General features: G+C 36.3%; 3 protein-coding genes across 3 annotated transcripts; 1 reads left to right on the forward strand and 2 right to left on the reverse strand.

Moving 5' to 3' along the window:
- Window positions 1–1,741: 1,741 nt before the first annotated feature.
- LOC125234805 (allergen Tha p 1-like) lies at window positions 1,742–10,219 on the reverse strand. The gene is made up of 3 exons (XM_048141212.1): window positions 10,198–10,219; window positions 8,645–8,817; window positions 1,742–2,601 (listed from the first exon to the last, which is right to left on the reverse strand). The coding sequence occupies exons 2-3, from the start codon at window positions 8,814–8,816 to the stop codon at window positions 2,450–2,452; spliced, it is 324 nt and encodes a 107-aa protein (XP_047997169.1). The 5' UTR covers window position 8,817; window positions 10,198–10,219; the 3' UTR covers window positions 1,742–2,449.
- A 5,484-nt stretch (window positions 10,220–15,703) lies between these two features.
- Window positions 15,704–18,218, reverse strand: LOC125234804 (allergen Tha p 1-like). Its single transcript, XM_048141210.1, has 3 exons — window positions 18,093–18,218; window positions 16,768–16,956; window positions 15,704–15,900 (listed from the first exon to the last, which is right to left on the reverse strand). The coding sequence occupies exons 2-3, from the start codon at window positions 16,943–16,945 to the stop codon at window positions 15,746–15,748; spliced, it is 333 nt and encodes a 110-aa protein (XP_047997167.1). The 5' UTR covers window positions 16,946–16,956; window positions 18,093–18,218; the 3' UTR covers window positions 15,704–15,745.
- Window positions 18,219–21,583: 3,365 nt separating this feature from the next.
- Window positions 21,584–23,239, forward strand: LOC125234803 (ejaculatory bulb-specific protein 3-like). Its single transcript, XM_048141209.1, has 3 exons — window positions 21,584–21,613; window positions 22,096–22,288; window positions 22,946–23,239. Exons 2-3 carry the CDS (start codon window positions 22,114–22,116, stop codon window positions 23,131–23,133), a joined length of 363 nt encoding a protein of 120 aa, XP_047997166.1. The 5' UTR covers window positions 21,584–21,613; window positions 22,096–22,113; the 3' UTR covers window positions 23,134–23,239.
- Window positions 23,240–23,540: the final 301 nt, after the last annotated feature.

Below are 23,540 nucleotides of genomic sequence, written 5' to 3' on the forward strand. Positions count from 1 at the left end.
AGGAAACTACAACGCAAAAAATGCGTTTATCACTGCTTCCAGTAGTTCCACAGGTGGTAAATCATCTTTATTACTAGATTCACCTACTTTCATCAATTTTAAAGCAGTTAATTTGACTTTATTCAAGGTCAAATTACTTTACCCACTAGTGGATAAAATGCGTTTTTACCCGCTGGTATTAAAGGACAAAACACGTGTTTCCGAGCTAGTGAGGGGAAAAATAATATATGCATAATACTAAAATTATACTCGAGTGCAAAATTTATGGAAGTTGAAACTTCACCGTTAGTCAGTGCCAATGCCAATATTTTTTTATTACAAAAACCGAATTCAATTAACGGTTGTGCCCAAAACGGGAGAAGGGTTTTGACCTTAGCCTTGGTACGAGTTTGAGTAATTTGATTTCTTTGCATCTCGCTCTTTTTCTACCACGTCGGTGGTAAGCTGGCATACGGTCCGCCTGATAGAAAGCGGTCACCGTAACCTATGGACGCCTGCAACTCAAGGGGTGTCACAAAGGGTGCAAAGAATAAATAAAAGCTCTTGTTAATTTTATTTGCTTAATTTTATCGTATGTAGGACCGTTCCAGTGGAATCCTTTCGACATCCGATATTGGATCAGATAATGTGAAAACGGACTAACGAGAGATTTTTGGTCGGCGAAAACCGATTCCGCGACGATGATATATACAGGGTGTCCCAAGACCATGGGACATGAAGGGAAATAACCTACCTAAAATATCACAGATGGGATATATTGCTGAAAGAAGACTTTATTTTTCCCCTCACTAGCTCGGAAACACGTGTTTTGTCCTTTAATACCAGCGGGTAAAAACGCATTTTATCCACTAGTGGGTAAAGTAATTTAACCTTGAATAAAGTCAAATTAACTGTTTTAAAATTGATAAAAGTAGGTGAATCTAGTAATAAAGATGATTTACCACCTGTGGAACTACTGGAAGCAGTGATAAATGCATTTTTTGCGTTGTAGTTTCCTCGCTATAGTGAGGGGAAAAGTTTTGTGTTACACTCGGGTGCAAATGTATTTTACTTCCCGTGTGTTAAAAAACTCGCAAGTTCAGGATTCTATTCTCGAACCACTCGCTTCGCTCGTGGTTCAACTATAGAATCCTTTCACTTGCTCGTTTTTCAATTCCACAACTATTACTTTTAAAATTTGGTAAAACTGCATTCAAAGATTTTTTTTTTACTCCTTTACTTTTTGTCCATACAGGACAAATTTTAAGGCTAAGTGCGTTTTCACATTATCCGATCCGATATCGGATGTCGGACCGATATCCCATACATTACAGGCGCCATCTTGGATTTTTTCTATTGAAATCCTTCCGACATCCGATATCGGATCGGATAATGTGAAAACGGCGTAAGGAGTATGCCGTGTAAAATGTTAAAATTCATGGTCTTCCTTTTATGTCCTACACTATGTTATTTAGAGAAAAATAATCCTTATAATGAAGCCTATCGATCGGTATGACAAAATTACAGAATGTTTTTTTTTCTCGTGCAGCGGGTTTGATTCCCAGTTTAACCATATAATTATTTAAAAATCTATGAATGCAGTTTTACTTAGTTTTAAAAATAAAATAAAGTCTTCTTTTAGCAAAATACCATATCTACGATATTAAAAGTATTTTCCGTTCATGTCCTATAGGACTATAGTCTTGGGACACCTGTTATGTATATATTTGGGAAGAAAGAATACTAATAAAACTCTTGTTCCTTTTATTTCTTGCTTAATTTTTTATTGTGTTCGTACATTTATTTGAAAAAAAAACAATCATTTCTCACCTACACAGAAATAAAGAAACCAATATATTTATTATATATTATTTTATTAATTTTTAACCAAGTTAACTCGCCACTTGTACAAAAAAAAGAATAATTTCACAGTATTGCATTTAATACAACATTTATAGCGTAAAGTCAATAGGTACTAATAAAATTAAGAGGATTTCATAATTTACGTTCCGACATCGGATAGCAGAGACGGTATGATTACTTTTTTTAATACTACGTAGGTAGCAAACAAGCATACAGTCCGCCTGATGGAAAGCGGTCTCCATAACCTATGGACGCCTGCAACTCAAGGAGTGTCACATGCGCGTTGCCGACCCATTAGAAACTTGTACACTTATACGGAGGAGTTAAAAAGTGCCATTTATTTTTTTCAAAACTGAAAGGATCTAATGCCTTATATGTGTAGTTTTGTAGGGAATCATTAATTATCTGACAATTGTTTTTCTCAAAAAGTTACTTTGTTTTGGCATGGGCAAAAGGTACTCACATTAAATTAAGTGTACATATCATCTGAGCATCACAAGCTTTCTTAAGCTTACCTCAATTTGCGTAAAAATGTCATATAATTATTTATCAAAAGGTCCGAAATCCGATAGCGGACGCAATGTGAAATCTCTCTTACAACAACCATTTATTCGTCAGGCTTAGGGAACATCTTCTTGGACAGTTCCGCGTAATCTTCTGGGTACTTCTGTGCGAACTGCTGCATAATCTTGTTGAACTTCTCCTTCTGTTCTGGGGTGCATTCTTCGCATTTAGTCGCGACAAGTTTAGGCAGCGCATCTGAGAGAAACAATGAATAAAGTTAATATGAAATTAATAAAGTTAATATGAAAGATGGTTGACGCCGTATTTTGCCCGAAATCATGGGAAAGTAAGATTGGGCAGCAGGTTTAGGTGAAGTGACAATCGTAGACGCTAAGTATGGCCATCGAAATGTAGTCTAGTTCTGTCCCACCTCTGCAGAAGAGGGATAGGGAGAGAGCTATGAAATGCTTACGCAGCGTAAGCGGTTGTGACTACGTTCACAGCGGGCCACTACGATTCAGAGTTCAGAGTAACAAAAACAACAAGATTATAAGTAAAATACTAATCTTTTCGAGATGTTTCATGTAAATTATTGAATCGAGGTAATATAAAACCACCATTCGTAACGTTTCTCGATGTCGTTTTTTTTTTATTAATTAAGTATAGGTAGGTACATAATATTATTTTAAAATGAAATTAAACTTTTTTTAATTCGAAATGTGTACATCTAAAGTGTATGACATATTATGGAGAACTTTTGGGGATAAACGCCTACGCAATTTATAGCGATACTTACATGTTGGCATCGTTGCTATTACAAACACACAACACAACACAACCCTTGCTACGTTTACAACCATTACCAAATTTAAAAAATAGAAAAAAATATATTTTAGGTGCCAGTTTTACGAATAACATTTACTTTTGGCATATAATTAACCGGGCACCTAAAATATTAAATGGGAAGTTATGTCGGGCATACAATAATATAATTTGGCTGTGTTTTAATATTGTGGCGACAAAAAAAATACATGAGCCGCAAATATTAAGCATCATTATTATTGAAAAAACGGCAGCAAATTTCAAGCGACAAAAATATTGCCGAGGAACATTAAACAATACTTTGGCGACTAAAATAATAATTGGCACCTAGTATTGTAAAGCGTAAGATTTTTAATATTTGTAGTCATATAGATGTTAGCACCTAAATAATTATACTTAGCTCATCGTTTAAAGTAGTATTTAAATTGCGGAGGCAACTAAAAAAATATTGGGAAGTAGGTTTTTTTAAAACACACATATAAAATCGTTTCTTTATGGAAGTCACCAGCAACACGCTGAGGTGAGGTCATTTCGTGGCACTTCATTCCTTTCTGTCTTGTTGTTATTATGTGTATTTTGTCTTGTCTGTGTTCACAAATAAATGTCTATTCTATTCAAACATCGTATTTGCGACCCGTAAACCACGGGTAGTATTTAAATATCTCACATCTATTTTCGAGCGAGTTGCAAGCGAAGGAAACGCGTACCAAATCATTTTATAATAAGTACACAGCAAAAAAGAAGTGTATAAGCTTCTAATGGGTCAGTAACGCGCATGTGACACCCCTTGAGTTGCAGGTGTCCATAGGTTTCAGTGACCGCTTTCCATCAGGCCGATCGTATGCTTGTTTGCCACCGACGTGGTACTCAAAAAAATTGCCATGATAATCGTATAGAGCAGAATTATTTTCTGCTAGCAAAAAGTGGGTTAGGGTTAGGTTATTCTTTTAGTAGAATATAAGTCCTACCAAATTTGCTAAGTATAGCATATTCTTAGGTACTTTGTATGAACAAAACAACGATAGCAAAAAGGAAATGAAATACATTCCCAGAGGCATGCATCCTCAACACACATGACTCGCTATCAAAACAGAAATAGGAAGAAGATGGACAACTTTTTACCGAAATATTATGCAAACAAAAATCTACGGAAGTACTCTTAATTTAGAAGATTATTTTGCTCATTAACATTATGCCAGCATAAGATTTAATTAATCTTTCAGAGTGATGCCTTAGATTCGATAGAGTAAACGTCATGAAAAGTTAAATTAATTGTATAGACGAAGTTGCCAGCACCCCCAAACACCTAATTTCATACCCAAGTATAATATTTTGTCGACCGTTATATTTTATAAGATTTCTTTTTTTTATTAAAATGATAGCTCAGGTGATGAGTGTCGATGTATAAATTTTAAATGTACTTTTTATGTTAATTTGCTATATAAATATTTTAAAAGAACTGTATGTTTTATATTAATAGGCAGCCGTTTTCCTATTAAACTGTATCTCTTAAATTGTTTCCATTATAATAATTCAGTCGCCAAATAAATAGTTGGTACTCGCGTCTGAATAAACCGTAGCCGTAATGACATTAAAATGCTACCTCATATTGAAATATTTTGAGGCCCCATTTTAGTCGCCAAACTATTATTTTTGATACCCATTTCTATGGTTAATTAGTCGCCCGGTTAATTTACTTTTTATGTGAAAATACAACAAAAAAAAACTAAAAAAATATAAAAAAAAATGTTTGTGCGAAATTTGCTTGACGTCATTTATCATTTTATCTTTATTTTGCCCTCAGAAATGCGTAGTTAAAATCATTCGGTTTCCTCATGTTACACCGTAAGTAAGTCATTAAAGTGATCCTATATTCTATTGATATTGTGATCATAAAAAAATACCAGTTCACTTTTTATGACTGTTTATAATGAGGTCCATTGTAATCTTATATTTAATGATTATAGTACTTATAGCATTATTTATGAGCGACAAATAGATGCTAATTATATTAATTGCATAACAATTATAGAATACAAGTAGGTATATCTACATGTATTTATATACAAATATCTTACATAATATATACGTATTCAACCTTTAACTGATAACAAACTACTTATACACACAATAAAAAATAAAACAACACAAAAGTACTCCAAAATCAAACAAACAACCGTTAATCTGTTAAGTTCCCGCTAACTATAACTATCTCTTATACGTCATAAAAGCGTAAGGAAAATGTACAGAAGCTTTTCTTTCTTAAAAATTACAGTCGATTTTATTTACGTCTAAATCATGAGCGAATAAAAACTTCTGAACATGCTTAATTAAACGCAAAATGCGCACATCACATATTTTCTACTTCTAGTAGGTGTCATGTTGACTGTGTTCAGATAGTTTTGTTTCACTAACTCGACTTTACGGCAACTAAAACACCAAATATCGTAACACACGCTTTGTTATCCTGAAAATCTCGTCTAATATACAGGGTGGGCCAGTGATAAATTCTCTTTTCCCCTCACTAGCTCGGAAACACGTGTTTTGTCCTTTAATACCAGCGGGTAAAAACGCATTTTATCCACTAGTGGGTAAAGTAATTTGACCTTGAATAAAATCAAATTAACTGCTTTAAAATTGATAAAAGTAGGTGAATCTAGTAATAAAGATGATTTACCACCTGTGGAACTACTGGAAGCAGTGATAAACGCATTTTTTGCGTTGTAGTTTCCTCGCTATAGTGAGGGGAAAAGTTTTGTGTTACACTCGGGTGCAAATGTATTTTACTTCTCGTGTGTTAAAAAACTCGCAAGTTCCGGATTCTATTCTCGAACCACTCGCTTCGCTCGTGGTTCAACTATCTATAGTCAATTCAAATCATCATCAATTCTATAGAATCCTTTCACTTGCTCGTTTTTCAATTCCACACTCGGCGTTAAAATACAACTTTGCCCCCTTGTATAACAAATAACTATTTCGTCTCGACCGCTTTTGGAAAATGTCGGCATATAAAAACGATGTCATTAAGAGAAAAAAAAGCAAATTATTATTCAAAATTACGTCTTACACTTTGAAACAGTGAACGTTTTACATCCGAGACTTTTTTGAAGAAAATCGTTATAAAAATCTGTCTGTTCGTCAGCGTTTTCGACTTAAGTTGGGATTTCTTGAGTGTCCAAGCTCAAATTTAATCAACCAATGATTTTCAGATTTAAGGCTACTGGATCGACACTATAATCTCGGCACGAAGGACGTGGTCTTTGCGTACTACTGAAAACAACGAATTTTTAAGGTACGTAGCCAAATGGCACAAACGCTCACGAAACGAAAGGCTCTTAGATATCTATCTCCATCGCTCTTGCGTATTGGCGTGACAGAGCCATATTACCTTTCACGGCGTTTCGTTTTGCTATTCGGCTTCGGCTACGGGTGTATTTTACTGTCGTAATTTTTAAAAATATTATTTTCAAAACTATCTCTCTATTTATATAAACAAAAAAGTACCGATTTTTTTATACATGCATTTAATTGGTCCATCCTGTATTTAGGTAGTGTCATAGTAACTGTATAAAATAAATACCTACCATAGTAACTAACTACCATAGTCAGAAAGATATGCGATAGCCCCATCTCACATTACCTTTGACGTTAGAGTATTGAGTACATGGGCCCAGATCCATCAGACAGTTATAAAGGGTCTTCCATTTTTCCTTGTCTTTTAGCAATGGTCCAGCGTCAGTTTTTAACAACAACTCGAAGTTTCCGCCCGGCGGTGTTGTAGGATCCGCTAGAGGTTTAATTATCTTTGTTGATTTTGGCCAACGCCGTAGTAGCATAATATCGTGATTGGCAAACGGAAACTGTTTAAGTTATACCTATAATCCTTATAAAATATTAATAAGTATATAAGGCGAAAGGAGGTCTTCCGCGACCACGACCAGTGCAACCTGTGGCCCGATTCTCGAAAGGTACAAGCCTTGTATTACATGTGTGCTTCCATGACAACTCATACGATTTGACAGTTCGCGCACTTGTAATACAAGGCTTGTACCTTTCGAGGAACGGGTCCCTGGTGTCAATAAAAGAGACGCGGTGATAGCGAGAGCGAGTTATAAATATTTCGCCACCCAGTGATGAACTATAAATAAATCGCTCTCTCTCTCTCTCTCTTTTATTTACACGAGATCTTGTGTTCGTTTCTATCGTCGATACGATAGCTCATCCTTTGCTCGCTTTTTGGTGGGACCATAACGATATCCCAGGCTCCTCGATTTAGTCAATTCTTCTGCCTTCCTAAATAGTACTAAAACTCGAGATATAAGGACCAAAGTCCAAGGTTTGTCTGAAACTAATGTTTTAATACTTAGACACAAGGGTCGCTGTGAATCCAACTCTGAAAGACTAATTTCCATTGGGTTTTGGGTTTGGGTACCTAAATATACAATGATGAACTCGTAACTTCGTATTAGGACAGGCTGAGAACATTATTGATGTCCGACTATCAGGATATAAAATATGATGAAATATAAATATAAAATATATGATGTACTATCAGCTGCAAAAGTGCATGGCGAATTTATCAATGAATTCATTCAATAATTTCTCCACGCACTTTTGGATCTGATAGTACCTTTAAGAATCTAGCAATGCAAGGCTCACGATCGGGCCATTCAAACATTTGTGTGTTCAATTCAGCTTCGTCAGACAAAAAAATTGGCTTTGTTGTGAACTCCTACCCTAAGAGGAGTGTCATGGATGGAATAACGAGTGAACTGATGCTCTTCTGCAAGCGGGTTACGCCATGCTAGTAGGTATTCTTCATCCCCTCCATAGTCACCAAATATTGAGATAGCAAAGTTACGAGAGGAGTGAGTCCTACAAGCCATCCTATAGGTTCCCCCAGCCTAGGCTTTCAATTTCAGTTTTTTGTATAGTCATAGTTATAGCGACATCTAGCGACAATCACACGTCAATCACGCATCAAATAGCGTGAATTACCAGTACCACTACTCGATACTAGGTGTCAACAGTGTCTCGTCGGCCAAAATTTCATATTAGATTAACAGTTTTACAACTTATATTACAAGCAGAAGGAATTGAAAACAGAATACTGATTAATACTATTGTAATATTAGCTAAAAATTGGTGAGTATTAGACTCTTCGTTTGTCACGACATCTATAGACAAGTAGCAATACTGATAATTTACGCTAGTTGACGCGTGATTGTCGCTAGATGTCACTATAGCTATGCCTATACAAATAACTCACATTTACTGATGTATGGAGTTACGACTTTTCCCTTATCTTCTATGATCGAAGCGGTCCGTCGAGAATGAGTTACGAGCAGCCGGATTCAGCTGGAGCGGGGCCACGAGGGTCACTGAAGATAGGAATAAGGTGTGGCGCGAGCTCGTGAAGGCGCTTTTCAACTCTGTTGTGCTTTAGGCAACAACAACAAACGCTTTTAATCCATACCTTTTATAACCTGGTACTCTTCACACGGACCGCGGTTCATGAGACAGTTGAACAGCATCTTCCACTTGGCCTTGTCTTCCAAGATCGCTGAGGCGTCGGTTTTGAACACCTCATCATAGTTTTGGGCCGCTACGGTGGCCAACAATCCCAAGCACAGGAGGAGGGCGCGCATTCTAAAGACGTTTTAAGAAATAGGTAAATATTAGGACATTTATACACAGATTGACTAGGCTCCAGAAAGGTACAGTCATCACACTATATGCCTTTACCGGGGTTTGAACCCAGGACCGTCGGCTTGACAGGGAGCACTATTCACTTGGCCAGATCGGTCGTTTATGAGTAAAGATGTTATTTTTGCTGCTCAAATGATTGTGTCCATTTTGACGATTTTGCTTTATATATTCTAAACGAATCAGGAGGTACAAGTATACATGATCAGTCAAGGTATGGGTAAACTCGCCTCATTCGGTGACACGCCTAATTCGGTGAAACAACCAAAAATCGTCTTTAAAGCACTATCAAAGCTTGTATCACCGAATAGGCTACTAGACTCTTATGGAATTTGGCACAAGAAATGATTGTTTCCTGTAGTATTTGACATAAGAAACCAATTTTTATAGATTTTGGGTATTAAAAGTGTATGGTGGCTACGTATTTTTGATTAAAAATCTGTGTAATATTTAGTTTAACTTTGGCCACCGAAAACGCTGTCAGACGTGTAGTGACGTCACAGAACCTAACTTAACTTAATGCCGAGTCAATCACTGAGATGATGAACTTTATGCCTCATAACTTAAATGTCAGAAAATTTTGTGCTCAATTCGATTTACGTCATGCGCAGACAATCTATAGATTAACATGGCTAATGATGTTTTTGCCTAATTAAGTTAAAGTAAACTTTATAAATGTTTTTTTGTGGTTTTCAAGTCGTAATAAAATATGGCAGAATTTTTTTTCGGTTAATTGGACAGTAATAAATAATATAAAATAGACTTTAAAAAAGGGTCAAGTAGCCTATTAGGCATGTCACCGAATGAGGCGAGTTTATACCCTACTATTATTTTGTTATAACGTGGTCAAGTGAAGACTTAAATTGGAAGCTTTTTAACTTCTTCTTCTTCTCAGCATATTTGCGTCCACTGCTGAACATATGCCTCTTTTATGGATTTCCATTCTGTTCTATAAGCGGCGGTTCTGTGCCAGGTCGGCCCTGCCGTCTTTTTGATATCGTCCGACCATCTGGCTCGTGTTTTTTAACTTACTGTTAGAATAATGTTATTTATAACAAATCGAATTATTTTTAGAAAATGAAAGACACACAGATAAAGGACGCCGTTGTTTCGATTCCAGCTGTGGACAACTGGATGACTAAGTCACTTTTTTTCTGCTTATCTTAGTGTATTTTATTTTAGTCTACTTTGCACCTTTGTTTAAAGATAGCTATAGTCTCTATGAAGTCTAGGATCAACATTCCACTAGAAAAAATGACGGTTGTGTTGATTTCTTTGTCATATCTTATTTTGATGAAAAATAACTAAGTGTAATAAACATACCTGATCTAAGTTATCTTACAAAGTCTTCAGGGGAATGCTAGTTTCATGGGCATTGTCTAGCTTATATAAGTAGGACGTTAGCTCATCAATGAATGAGGAAATATTCCCGTCTCACGAACACCATTGTGATACCATTTAATTCAAATAATTATTAGTAGGTACATACACTATTGTAAGAGCTGGTTCAGACTAGGGTTTTTGCTATACCTGCACTAATTGCAATGTTAAAAGCAGTTACAGGACAGCCGGCATAGCCGAAATAGGGTAAACTCGCCTCATTGACACGCTTAATTCGGTGATACAAGCTTTGAAGCACTATTCCGAAAGACAATTTTTGGTTGTTTCACCGAATTAGGCGTGTCACTGAATGAGGCGAGTTTACCCTATTTCGGCTATGCCGGCTGTCCTGGCCCCGTAGCCGAATGGCATTTCTCCGACGCCAAACGAAAGCGATACGCCGCTGGCTCTGTCGCGCCAATACGCAAGCGCGATAGAGATAGATATCTACTAGCGCTTCGTTTCGTGAGCGTTTCGTGAGCGATTGTGCCATTCGGCTAGCCACCCTGTAACTACTTTTAAGAATCGTTGATGTTAGACACCAATCGAGTCGCAGTTTGGGTGTGTCCCGCCAATACGGAAAAGTGACAGAGATAGCTTAGCTACAATAACTATATATTTGTAAGTTTGTGCATTTGACTGCGTTCCGAAGCGGTTTCAGAACGATGCATGCATACGCTTTAGGAGCAATCTTTGACATATAGCTAATGTAGCTTACGACATGCAATTCTTCTTCTAACATTTCTGAAGACGCTAAAGCGAAGTTGTGTCTGACAACCTTTCATGACATGACTTGGTTAACAATTTGGCAGTATTTTCTCGAGCTTTACGGATATGATTAAAGTATCTGCCATACAAGGCAAAAGCATGTCGTAAGCGACATTAGCGACATACTTTTATTCTATTAATAATCAACCGCTCGTCTGAATGAACTTTAACACTAACTAATAGTAGTGTTTATAAATTTGAAAATCAGACTTAGACTATCGTGAGTCATACTTGCTTTGTAACGTTCTATGCGTCACTAAAAATCTATTTTGGTTCCAATAAGTTACCGAAAAGGGGCCCTTTACACTGTCTCCGTAAAATAAATGTCATTTTCACCACACCCGCAAAACTAAATGTGCTATTGGACGCAGGCGGAGCGTGAGTTATAGAAAAATCGTTTTCCCAAGGTAATAATGAAATTTCTAGTACCGTAGGTAATTAATTTTTTTACATCTATTTACATATTTTTTATATTACGAGTGTGATGAAAAACATTGTGTGTAACTCGGGGAGTATGAATATTACAAACTCGAGTCTTTAAATCGCTCCGGCAAGCCGTCGTGATTTAACTAACTCTCGTAAGTATAATAATATTCAACTTCCTCCTCTTGTTGCGCAGTGTACTATTAATCGTAAGTATGTAAAATACAAAAAATATTTTTTCAGTACAGATGGTGTTTTTTTTACGCACTAGTGCGAGAAGTGGTTCATTATATAACAGGTCGAAACTTCGGAAGCTCATCTGTACTGAAAAACGTCGTACGATACTCGTGCGAAAAGGAAATTCGCAACTCGTGTCGATTTAAAACACTCCCTTCGGTCGTGTTTTAATTTATCGCCACTCGTTTCGAACTTCCTTTTTTACGCACTTGTATCGTAATGTACTATTTCAGTACAGATGGTGTTTTTTATACGCACTAGTGCGAGAAGTGGTTCATTATACCTATGTCAGGTCAAAAGTTCGGAGGGCCATCTGTACTGAAAAACGTCGTACGATACACGTGCAAAAAGGAAATTCGTAACTCGTGTCGATTTAAAACACTCCCTTCGGTCGTGTTTTAATCTATCGCCACTCGTTTCGAACTTCCTTTTTTACGCACTTGTATCGTAATGTACTATTTCATCACACTCGCTCGTATACGGTGTTATTACATGCCTGCCTGCATATTGACACCTAATGAGCTATTTTACCGCATAAGGGCGGTAAAGTACAAATACAAATAAATACAAATTCAAATACAAATAATTTATTAATAAAAACATAATTGAATAGGGTGGGGCCTTCCACGGCCTGTCAAAAACTACAAGATGGCGGACGAATGTTCGAAATGTCAGCGTAGGTATTTTAATAAGGCACAGCACTTAAACAAAGGATACTATAGACTAGACAGCCAAATAATAATACCACTACCGAACGAGATGGTCACATACAAATTATAATAAGAGTGACAGAGAGCAAAATGTTATTTTTTGTCTTTGTCATAGTTTCACGTTTCCGCCGTTGCCACAAACGAGTTTGTGGCAAACAATAAGGACGTGGCTTGTCAAGCTTATTATCCGCCCAAATTACGTAGGTTGTTTATGGTAAACTGTCAGCCATTTTTAAAGTGATTCTTAAATTCGCTCCATTATTCTATATCTGTCCCTTACGGGTGTACGCTTGCGTCAAGTCTATAGTATCCTTCGTCTGAGGCACAGCAGGACAAATCTCGACTGGGGGGCAATTGTAACTGATCCATTTTTTCCATTAACACTATTAAGTTGAATTCCACATGTAGCCACTGAACATGCTTGCCATTGTTTGACACCCATAGTCAAGTTTTGCTTAGTTTGGGGCTAAGTTGATTTGTGTAAGGTGTCCCCAATATTTATTTTATTTATTTATTTAATTATGAATTGTGATGGACTGGAGCATGTTGCTGCTCAATCTAAATTTAATATGTAAAAAATCTATGAATAAAATACAATTAAAAACAGTAATAATTATATTGAGTGATTGAATAAACAATAAATTAAAATTTAGAATCAATAGATTGAGAAGTACTTCTCAAACTACCGATTTTTTTATTTTCATCAGCGATTTTTAAATATAACTTATACATAATAAAACACTCTGTATTTAAAATTTCGTTATTTTCACTAAAATTACAACAACAAATTTATCCATATTTGGGATGGCTTTTACAAAAACAGATTTATAATGACTTTTGGTCAAAACACAAACTGACTTAATAATGAAAATACGATATTCAAAACTTCCTTTATTTGATGTGTGACAAATTAATTAAAAAAAAAACGACGTGGAGGTTTATGACATTTTACTCTTCTAATATGAGTAGGGATACGTTAAAAACATTAAATAAATGTTATATACAAAGAAAAAGCGACCAAGGCCTCCAGTGTTCCGAGCTGGAATCGAACCAGCGTACTCCGCTTACCGGGCGAATGCATGAACCACTCGGCCATCGGTACACGAAGGCAAGGGTCGAAATCTCCAAGTATATGACATTCCCGAAGGCTCGTGTTAAAATATTTTCTATGAAAATAATTTAATTTGTTCTTAGAGAGATACGTTGTTAAAATTATTCGATTTCATCATATTACACCGTGTATATTCGGGTATTTGCTCTTGATAGCGCTGATATACTAGTACCTTCTGACCACCATCATCTGACGTCCCGTGCATCGTGTGTGGTGGTCCTGTGAGTTTCCTTATTTCATTATAACTTTTGCAGATGTTCTTGAACTAGTAGTAGTCTACTAAAAGATGTTGGTGTATTTACTCTTGGTCGCGCTAATATATTTATGTGCTGACCACATCTTTCGACACTCTGTGAATTGTGTGTGGTCTTGTAAGGTTTCCAATTTAATTATAACTTTTGTGGAATCCGTGCATTATGTGTGGTGGTCATGTCAGGTTTCTAACTTCATTATAACTTTTATCAGATGTGCTTCAACAAGTATACCTATCTACATAGCTGGGCATTAACTCGTTAATCCGTTAATCGTTAATTAACGAAGTTAACATTTCGATTAACGGATTAACTTTTAAGTTAACTTTAAAAAATGTTAACGGATTCGTTAACTTCCGTTAAATTTCATCGAGTCCGTTAATCGTTAATCCAGCACCCCAAGCGACTCGCTGCGCCGCGAAAACCACGTTCTTACTGCTACTGTAAAAGCCCGTAGTACGGCAAAACCTAGGTTTTATCGGTAAAAGCAGATCCGTCGGTTATAAACAGTCTAAAGACCAATTGGCGACTTTGGATCACTTATTCGAGATCTTCTAAATCTTATTAGGCGTGCTAGATCGATCACTAACCTGGGAATAGAGTGCAATCATCAGGCATGACAGACAAATCGCACAACCGACGCATCGAGTTAGAGTCCGGTGCGGGCCTTAGATTACTTTACCAGCATGCTGTATTGTGCTGCATCGAGTTGTCATCTCAAAACTTAATCTGAAGAACCGACGCACCACGATCACCGCATGAATGACCCAATAATTACCATCCCGAAATAAAACCTAGGAATTTGGCAACCAACGGTGGTAAAAGCCCGAAGAGACCGTAATTATTACATTTCAGTTTTTAGGGTTCCGTAGTCAACTAGGAACCCTTATAGTTTCGCCATGTCTGTCTGTCCGTCCGTCCGTCCGTCCGTCCGTCCGTCCGCGGATAATCTCAGTAACCGTTAGCACTAGAAAGCTGAAATTTGGTACCAATGTGTATCTCAATCACGCCAACAAAGTGCAAAAATAAAAAATGGAAAAAAATGTTTTATTAGGGTACCCCCCCTACATGTAAAGTGGGGGCTGATATTTTTTTTCATTCCAACCCCAACGTATGATATATTGTTGGATAGGTATTTAAAAATGAATAAGGGTTTACTAAGATCGTTTTTTGATAATATTAATATTTTCGGAAATAATCGCTCCTAGTGTGTCCCCCCCCTCTAACTTTTGAACCATATATGTTTAAAAAATATGAAAAAAATCACAAAAGTAGAACTTTATAAAGACTTTCTAGGAAAATTGTTTTGAACTTGATAGGTTCAGTAGTTTTTGAGAAAAATACGGAAAACTACGGAACCCTACACTGAGCGTGGCCCGACACGCTCTTGGCCGGTTTTTACCGATTGGTGTCACAGGTTTTAATGGTTTTTGGTGGATACTTAGTAAATAGAAATACATAATACCTACAGTGGAGTCCTATTTTTATGACGTGTTAACGGATTATCGATTAACTTTAACTTCCGTTAAATCTACCGAAATGTATCGCTTTAACGATTAACGAAGTTAACTTTTTAAGTAACGGATTAACGATTATCGAAGTTAACTATTTGATTAACGGTGCCCAGCTATGCCTATCTACTGCAAAATATTGTGGTATTTACTCTTGGTCGCGCTAACATATGTGCTGACTACCATCTTTTATTTGTGTGTGTGTGGTGGTTCTGTAAGGTTTCTAATTAAATTATAGCTTTTGTGTAATCTTCTTGAACAGGAATACCTATCTCCTGCCAGATATTGGGATAGTTGATATCTTTGATAGCGCTGATGGCACAATCGCTTAACATGTCACGAAACGAAGCGCTGATCTATCTCTATCGCGCTTGCGTATTGGCGCGACAGAGAGCGGCGTTCCGTTTTCGGAGAAATGCCATTGTGGCCTGGTGACGTCCGTTTATTGTGTGTGGTGGTCCTGTGAGATTTCTAATTTTATTATATTGTCTGTGGGATCTTCTTGAACATTTGGCGTATCTTTCGCCAGGTGTCGGGGTATTTGCTTTTGGTGGCGGTAATATATGTCCTGACTATTACTTTCTGACGTGCAGTGCAGTGCGCACAGCGATCCTGGGCGATTTCTGCCGCTAACTCGCTAGTACTACTATTGATGTTTTAAATAAGTTAAATTTTACTAAACGATTGACATGTAACCTAATGTTATCAATAAATTTTCATTTTCATTTTTTTTCATTTTCATTTTTTTACTCATATACAGTGCGTAAACGTACTCGTAATAAGGGCGATAAATGAAACCAGGCATATAATTCAATATTGTTATCATTAATTAAGAGGTGTTTTTGAGTTACTCTTACTTTTCACCCCATAAAGAATTTTTGAAAAATTTCCCAGCAGCAATGTACTGTAAACGTGGTTGCGGTGACAATCAATGACAACTGTCAACGAGCGTTTAACGCGAGTGTGTTTGCATTACGTTGCGGGCCGAATTAATTTGTATGGATAAAAAAAATATTTAAATTTTAAGTAAAAGTTATCTAATTCCATTTTTTATGTCCTATACTCACCACCGTTAAGAGGTTCGCCCTTATTAGGTTTACACCCTGTATATAACATACTCTAACTTTTTTCTAAATGTTTATAAATTGGCAAAGTTAATAGTATAATGGAATATACATCAACGAGTTAGGTTAATGCAACAGTTGTCAACAGTAGTTTAAACCCCTCTCTGACGGTTTGTTTGCCTGTGTGTGTCTATCTGTGGCATCGTAGCTTTCGAAAGAATGTACCGAGCACAATGCACCTTTAGATTTAATTTTTTTGTTTGAAAGCTGAATTAGTCGTCAGTGTTCTAAGCTTATTTTTGATGGAAATCGGTATATCGGGGTTTTTTTTAATTTAAATTTTGTATTGTGGTTATTTAAAGTGTGCAGCACACGAGTGTAGCTGTATTTATTGGGGCAAATTATTGTATATTATGCATTAGATATAATAGATTATACCTCTGACTTCGTCCCAATATGGCCCACAGTCCATCCTTCCTAAAATACAGTCGTTAACAGCTTTATGAATCTCTTCATTGGCCACGATGTTCTCTATCTCTATCCTGTCGTATTTCTCGTCGTAGGTGTGAGCGAGATGGGCTGCAGTACAGATGAGTAGAATTGTTGATAATTGCATGTTGAATGGTTCTGAAAACAATGGGATTTTTAATTAGTATTTAGCCTTTGAGCTTTGAAAACATCATAATAAGAATAGGTATTTAATTTGAAAGTGTTTTACAAGAAAAACATGAATTATGAAAATATCATAATAAGAATAGGTATTTACGTATTTGAAACTGTTTTGACAAGATATTGAATCTGTATGAATTATAAAAAATATTATTTTTGAATACTATACACCGTGTTTTTTTGTTTTCCGTTAAATTCGACACGTCGTTAGGTACATCCTCAGGAACCAACGGGTATATCACTTTTTATTAAATTTGAAACAAATTACATACATAATAAATTAATAAATTAGTGTGAAAGACCCTTAAGAATAACATTCAAGTTAGTGTCAAGTAATTGACGTCACATATCATAATAAAAATACTACTACACATAATGAGCCGTTAAATTGATTAAAAAAAAACTCGACAACAGTCAGAGTTAAGACCTCCACTAAAGTATTAACGTGTTATATGTAACGGAAGGGTTAGAAACCAGCGTTAATTGTAACTCAACTTGGAAAAAGAACTCTTGACGACGTTTCTCAACATTAAAGTATGTGAACGTGACGTTTAAATGCAATTATGACATACTTTTATTTTAACGGACCCCTTTCTTCCCGCGGGTTAGTCGACTGTGGGATATGGGTTAAATTGTGGCGGTATACGAGAAACCAGAAGCGGAAAGCGATTCATAAAGACAATGTCGAATGTCGGGTATATTCCAGATGAGGGCCACTTTGGATAGGTGGGTATCAAGTTTTCTGAGAATATTATGTAGGACAGATGGCGCCACCATTAGTCCAATGCACAGATAAAGAATTTCATACGTAAGAGCGAGAAGATGATATTGACAGTGACATGCCTAGACACTTGCACAGGCGCCGCCTGGCGGGATAAAGTGTCAGTGTGCCTCCTCATTGCCACGAGTGGCACTGAAACTTGAGTAGTTTCATGTGCTTTGTCTACCCCTTTATATAGGCGTAATTGTATGTATTTTTTATATTTTTTTATTGTTTAAGCGTCCTGACTAAAGTTTCCTTCTATTCTATTCAATTAATGGAAACCAATAAAAACATGTTGTATTGTAAACAATATAAAACTTTGAAAACTTACATTTTATCCTCAAAATTCACAGTCACTGGCACAGACACATCTCAAACACAATAAGTGGCATCCATGTAACCCGCAAACTGTTTATAAATGAAAACGTTTTGCCCCTTTGTAACTCCAGCGTGCTGAATACATTATTTTAACTGCGTATTTACAAAAAAAATGTATTAGAACAACAATAAGTAACTCTTTCATTTAAAGACTTCCTGAGCACACGATTGTAGGACTTACTCTATTGATTCAGTAAAGTAGTAATTCGTGGCTCATTAAGTCATTCATTATCATTACTTAATAATTGTAGACAAAAGTATGAACTAATTAAACCAATTAACAAAGCTGTTCTATTCATTTCGTGATCATTTATATGGAATGGGTGGTCTAGAGATGGGCCGAATATTCGGTAAATATTCGGTATTCGGCAAAGTTTTCAATGTTCGTATTCGGCCGAATAATTCGGTATGATTGCCGAATATTTACCGAATAAACAAAGTAAATAACTAATGAAGATCTTACGTATTCCATTGGATAATAAGCTCTTTAGTAGTAGCTTTCTAAGGAACTACTAAAAAGAGATAATTACCTATGCGTCAAAATATGAATACAATTGTTTTATAAAAAACTTAAAAAACCGTAGTTTAAGAGTTGAGAAGAGTTCAGAGTTGTTTTAACTAAGTTTTAGTTATCCACTAAATCATAAGAACATTAGTTGTAGCAAGGTTGTAGTATAGTATGTATAACCATCAATTTTTTCATAGTTTTAATCTTAACATCCGCTTTAAAAATATGGCGTAACCGAATATTCGGTAAGTTAATGTTAATGATTCGGTAAGTGTTGAACCGAATGTTCGGCCGAATATTCGTATTCGGCAAAGTCCATATTTGGCCCATCTCCAGTGGTCAGTCAAATTTCGTTAAAGAAATATATTATTTAATAACAGTAAGTGCTTAAGTACTTACAAGACCCTAATAGTGTTGTGTTCCTGCCGGTGAGTAAGGCTGCCAGAGCTCAATGAGGGTGCGGTGTACTGATGATGGGAGGACTTACGGAACTGACTTATTCCGTCTATTGTCCTTTGAGTCGTCGGCAACCCGAACCCTCCTTGGAACTTGTACACTCCTTTTTGCTGTGTATTTAACACAGCAAAAGGGAATGGTATAAGTTTCTACCGATGTAGTATGTAGTATAAAAAAAAGAAAAGATCTAATGAATAAATGAAAGTCTTTGGTATGTCATCTTTATTGTCAACTTGAACTCTAGACAACGGGGGCCGTGTTGAGCTGTCGGTATAATTTTGTCTTCAGCGGGCCGATTTTTGAGTCTCACGCGTTCGAATTCAGAAAATTGACACTGAAAATAATAGGCAATTCACCGTTTTCAACCGGTATTTTAGTGACAGTGAGACTCAAAAATCGGCCCCTGATGTTATTGCCTGTTTTTGTTAAGTATCCCTTCAATCTTCCCCCACTTTACCTTAACAGTTTAGGTTTCCAACAATCTCAATTAGATAAGGTGGTAAACACATTTTAATGATTAAGGTAGAATGAAATGGTATAGAATATAAGTATTGTGTGTAAGAATGAATGAATAATATGAAAGCTAATTAATAAAATAAATTAATGTATACATAAATTTACAAATTTTCTGTGATTGTAATTATAATATTTAAGCTTGACCTGTAATTGATATTATTAATAAATATGAGTATGAGTATGAGTATGAGTATGAGTCTGAGTATGAGTATGAGTATAAGTATGAGTATTAATTAATTTATTTACCTATATTATAAGCCTGTAAAAATACCGCCAATAGTAATTGCGTTTCAACATGATAAAAATACCTATAATTGAACTCGGTAAAACGAAAATAAAAATAATTAGCGAACACACACAAAAGAGAATCGAGCAAAGGTATTCTAATACCGTTTTCGCATAGAACTAGCTGCCCTTACTGATCCATTATCCAAATACACCCTGCAGACTGGGCATAACTAAAGGTAACAATTTCATAGTAACATCAGTAACCTTCTAAAACATTGTTACACTAGATGGCATAATACCAAATATTAAGTAATACCTATTTTATTTTATGTCGGCAACGAAACAGGTGCCTAACTTTATGTTGCTAGCAATAAACTTCACTAATAACTTTATATCCTTAGTTTAAAGAATGGCGTTCCGTCAATATAGAATTTTCTGTATCTCGTTCATGATTCAGCCATAATTCAGCTTTCAAACCAAAGAAGAAAAAATCTAAATCGGTTCATCCGTTCGAAAGCTACGATGCCACAGACAGACAGACAGACACGTCAAACTGTCGTCCGACCCTTGTACAGTCACCGGCATAAATAAGTGATGATTTCTGTACCTTGTCGCTTTAAATTGTTTGACAATTTCGCATGACATTTCAAACAAGACTTTAATGTGAAAAGGTATAGACAAAGTGACTGTACAGGCGGGATTATCAAAGTCAATGTCACTTAGTTTGACTCTAGCAAATTAAGCATGTTCAATTGTTCATATTCATGAACCCCGTCTGATGACAGGATAAGTTTAGGTCCATTAATAGGACCACTGAATAGTACAGTTAGTTTTTTTTAACCGGATTCAATAAAAACACGCTGTATAATAGTGTATACCAGCCTATCTATAAATATAATTATTGTCCTACGCACAGTGTTGCAAAAATTATGCGATTAATGTAATGGTTGTGGGTACAATAAAGCAACGTTCAACTTAATGGTCATATTGATCATCATATGACTCAATTTTGTATTAATTTTTTCTACTTAGGTATTAAAAAATGAATGAATAATTGTAAATTAACTTGGTAAATCTAAGGGCTTGCATCTCGCTTAACTACGTCATAGGGAGCATAAATGATAGTTTCCCGTGTTTTTTATTTAATTCTTTTAAATTTTTTTCGACACGTTTATTATCAAACCTTGGTCCACTTAGGCCCACTTGCACGAACCACTTAACTCAGGGTTAGTGGGCTGTCCTCTGTCAAATTCCATATAAAATGGTGGGCTATCCCTCGGGTTAACCCTCCATTGTCATTGGTGCAAGTTTTTTTTTTTTTTTTTTTTTTTTTTTTTTTATTATAAACTGGCCAGTGATTGACCTTAGTCGCACCTGATGGAAAGTGACGACAAGGCCGAGGTTGTAGCTCACTGGTTCAGTAACAGCCTATAATGCCCTTATAATGTACTTTATATGCTACATATCAAAACTTGTACGTCAATTTCGAATGAAACTTACACCGATTATATTATAGATAAGAAAATTATTGTATATAATTATGTAGATACATTATACCGTCCACTTTTTGAAGGTCACCTGTAATGTTTTAGTCATTTTAATGGTAAAAACAACGATTATTTTGATATTATGGCACGAACAAAGCAATTTAATAAATTTTGGATAAATAATGAATTTCCGTCATATTTTAGTATAAGTAGCCTAAAACGTTTGCAGAATTTGCCATTTCATCTGAAATCTTCCAGCTACACAACTTTGGAAAATCGGTGAGTACATCAAAGTAACTTTTACCATACCAGTAACCGGTAAGTTCCTTTAACTGTCTAGAATCTAAAACCAATTGTGAGAGATGAATTTTGATCCAAATGTGGGATGAAAAAAAATTCAAATTCCAGTTCTTTCCGAGCTAATTAACTGACTTAACTTAAAATTAACTGAGCAGAAAAAAATGTCTTAAGAAATTATACAGCTAATGGATTTATTTTGAATGATGTCCGTATTTTTCTGGTGTTGGTGTGGTGAAAAATGTTATGTTTCACTCAGTGGCAAAAATGTGTTTAATCTTCGTGCCTTGAAAGTCTTGAAACTCTCTCAAGCTCAACCCCTAATGCTCAAGTCGAAACCTCTCACTTTTTAAATATTTGTATCTTTCGTTTTCTCTGGCATCAATATTGGCACTAGCGGTTAAACAAACTTGGACCCATTGTAAAACAAATAACTATTTTATCAGGCCTCTCTTTATCTTTAGATACTTAACTGCATCACCATGAAAGTCCTCGTGTTGATCGCGCTTTTGTCTCCGATGGTTCTCTGCTACGACGCCAAATATGACTCCATAGACGTAGACAAGGTGTTAGCAGATGAAGCTCAATTCAATGCCTACATCAACTGTATGCTGGATAAAGGACCGTGTACTGTGGAACACTCAGCGGATTTCAGAAGTAAGTAACTAACTAACTAACTAGTATGGCTTTGTGATCCAAAGATGATCACCCTCCCGATCCTGCGCAGCATCCTGCCATCACACTGTCTCCCCAGCAGGCTGTCGCTGGATTTCAGAAGTAAGTTTCTCAGAATTTGAATTACTTTGGTTGTGCTCTTCTCCTTGCTGGTGTTGTGATGCTACGACAAATATGACTCCGTATGATTGACGTAGAAAAGATGTTAAGAAACGAACCTCAGTTCAACGCCTACATCAACTGCTTGCTCGACAAGATTACCCTGCACGGTTGAGCATTCTGCTGATTTCCGAAGTACCTAAGGTTCTTAGCTTTCGAAACACATTGAGCTATCTCTCTCGCTCTTGATTATCGGACATCATCAGTATGAAAACTCTTAAGATTTTCGAAATAAGTTTCTCGGCTTTTAAAGCTGTCATATTTAACTATCGAACATCGTCACCGTCATTAGAAACTCTTCTGGTGTTTCTAAAATCGGATCGCTATAATTGTTAAAATTTCGGCCGCATGTATAAAATTGAACTAGAAGCAAAAGCTACTGAGGTAAACTAGACTCCACAGTCGAAGCATGAAGCTTTTTCATACAAACTCTTCTATTTCCCCTTTTGAACTTTTTTCTATTATTCTTATAATTTTCAGAACTGCTCCCCGAGGTAGTCGCAACCGCCTGTGAGAAGTGCTCAGACATTCAGAAGGCTAACATGAGGAAATCAGTCAAAGCCCTACAGGAGAGGAAACCGGCAGAATTTGCAGAGTTCAGGGCCAAGTACGACCCTAAGGGAGAGCATGAACAGAAATTCGCTGCTTTCATCCTGGAGACCAAGTAAACGCTACGCTATCTGCCATCTTCCTTCAAGGTCACATATAATACTATTTTCAGGAGGCTCCCTGTGTTACAAAACCCCGGTTAAGGTGCCTAAACTTTCTCCATTTTTCGCGAGCGCTATCACTAATAACTAGTGACAACCTCGTGTACCTGATTGTACAGTCCTTAAAAGTTTTGGAACAGTAAGAGATTTCTTACAATCTGATTTATAGCGTTACTATGACATAGTCCTACAGTGGCCTAGGGTTCCAATTGGTTGACTGTACCTACTTGTAACGGCTCGGGGAAATCGCGGAGTGAGCCACACCTGGTATAATTTAAATTATTGAGTAAAAGCTTTTACAGCTATTTCAGGAAATGGATTCTGCATGACATGCTTAGAATAGTCGGCAATGCACAGACGACAAC

The sequence above is a fragment of the Leguminivora glycinivorella genome, chromosome 16, assembly GCF_023078275.1.
Source record: "Leguminivora glycinivorella isolate SPB_JAAS2020 chromosome 16, LegGlyc_1.1, whole genome shotgun sequence".
In the NCBI taxonomy this organism is placed as follows: Eukaryota; Metazoa; Arthropoda; class Insecta; order Lepidoptera; family Tortricidae; genus Leguminivora; species Leguminivora glycinivorella.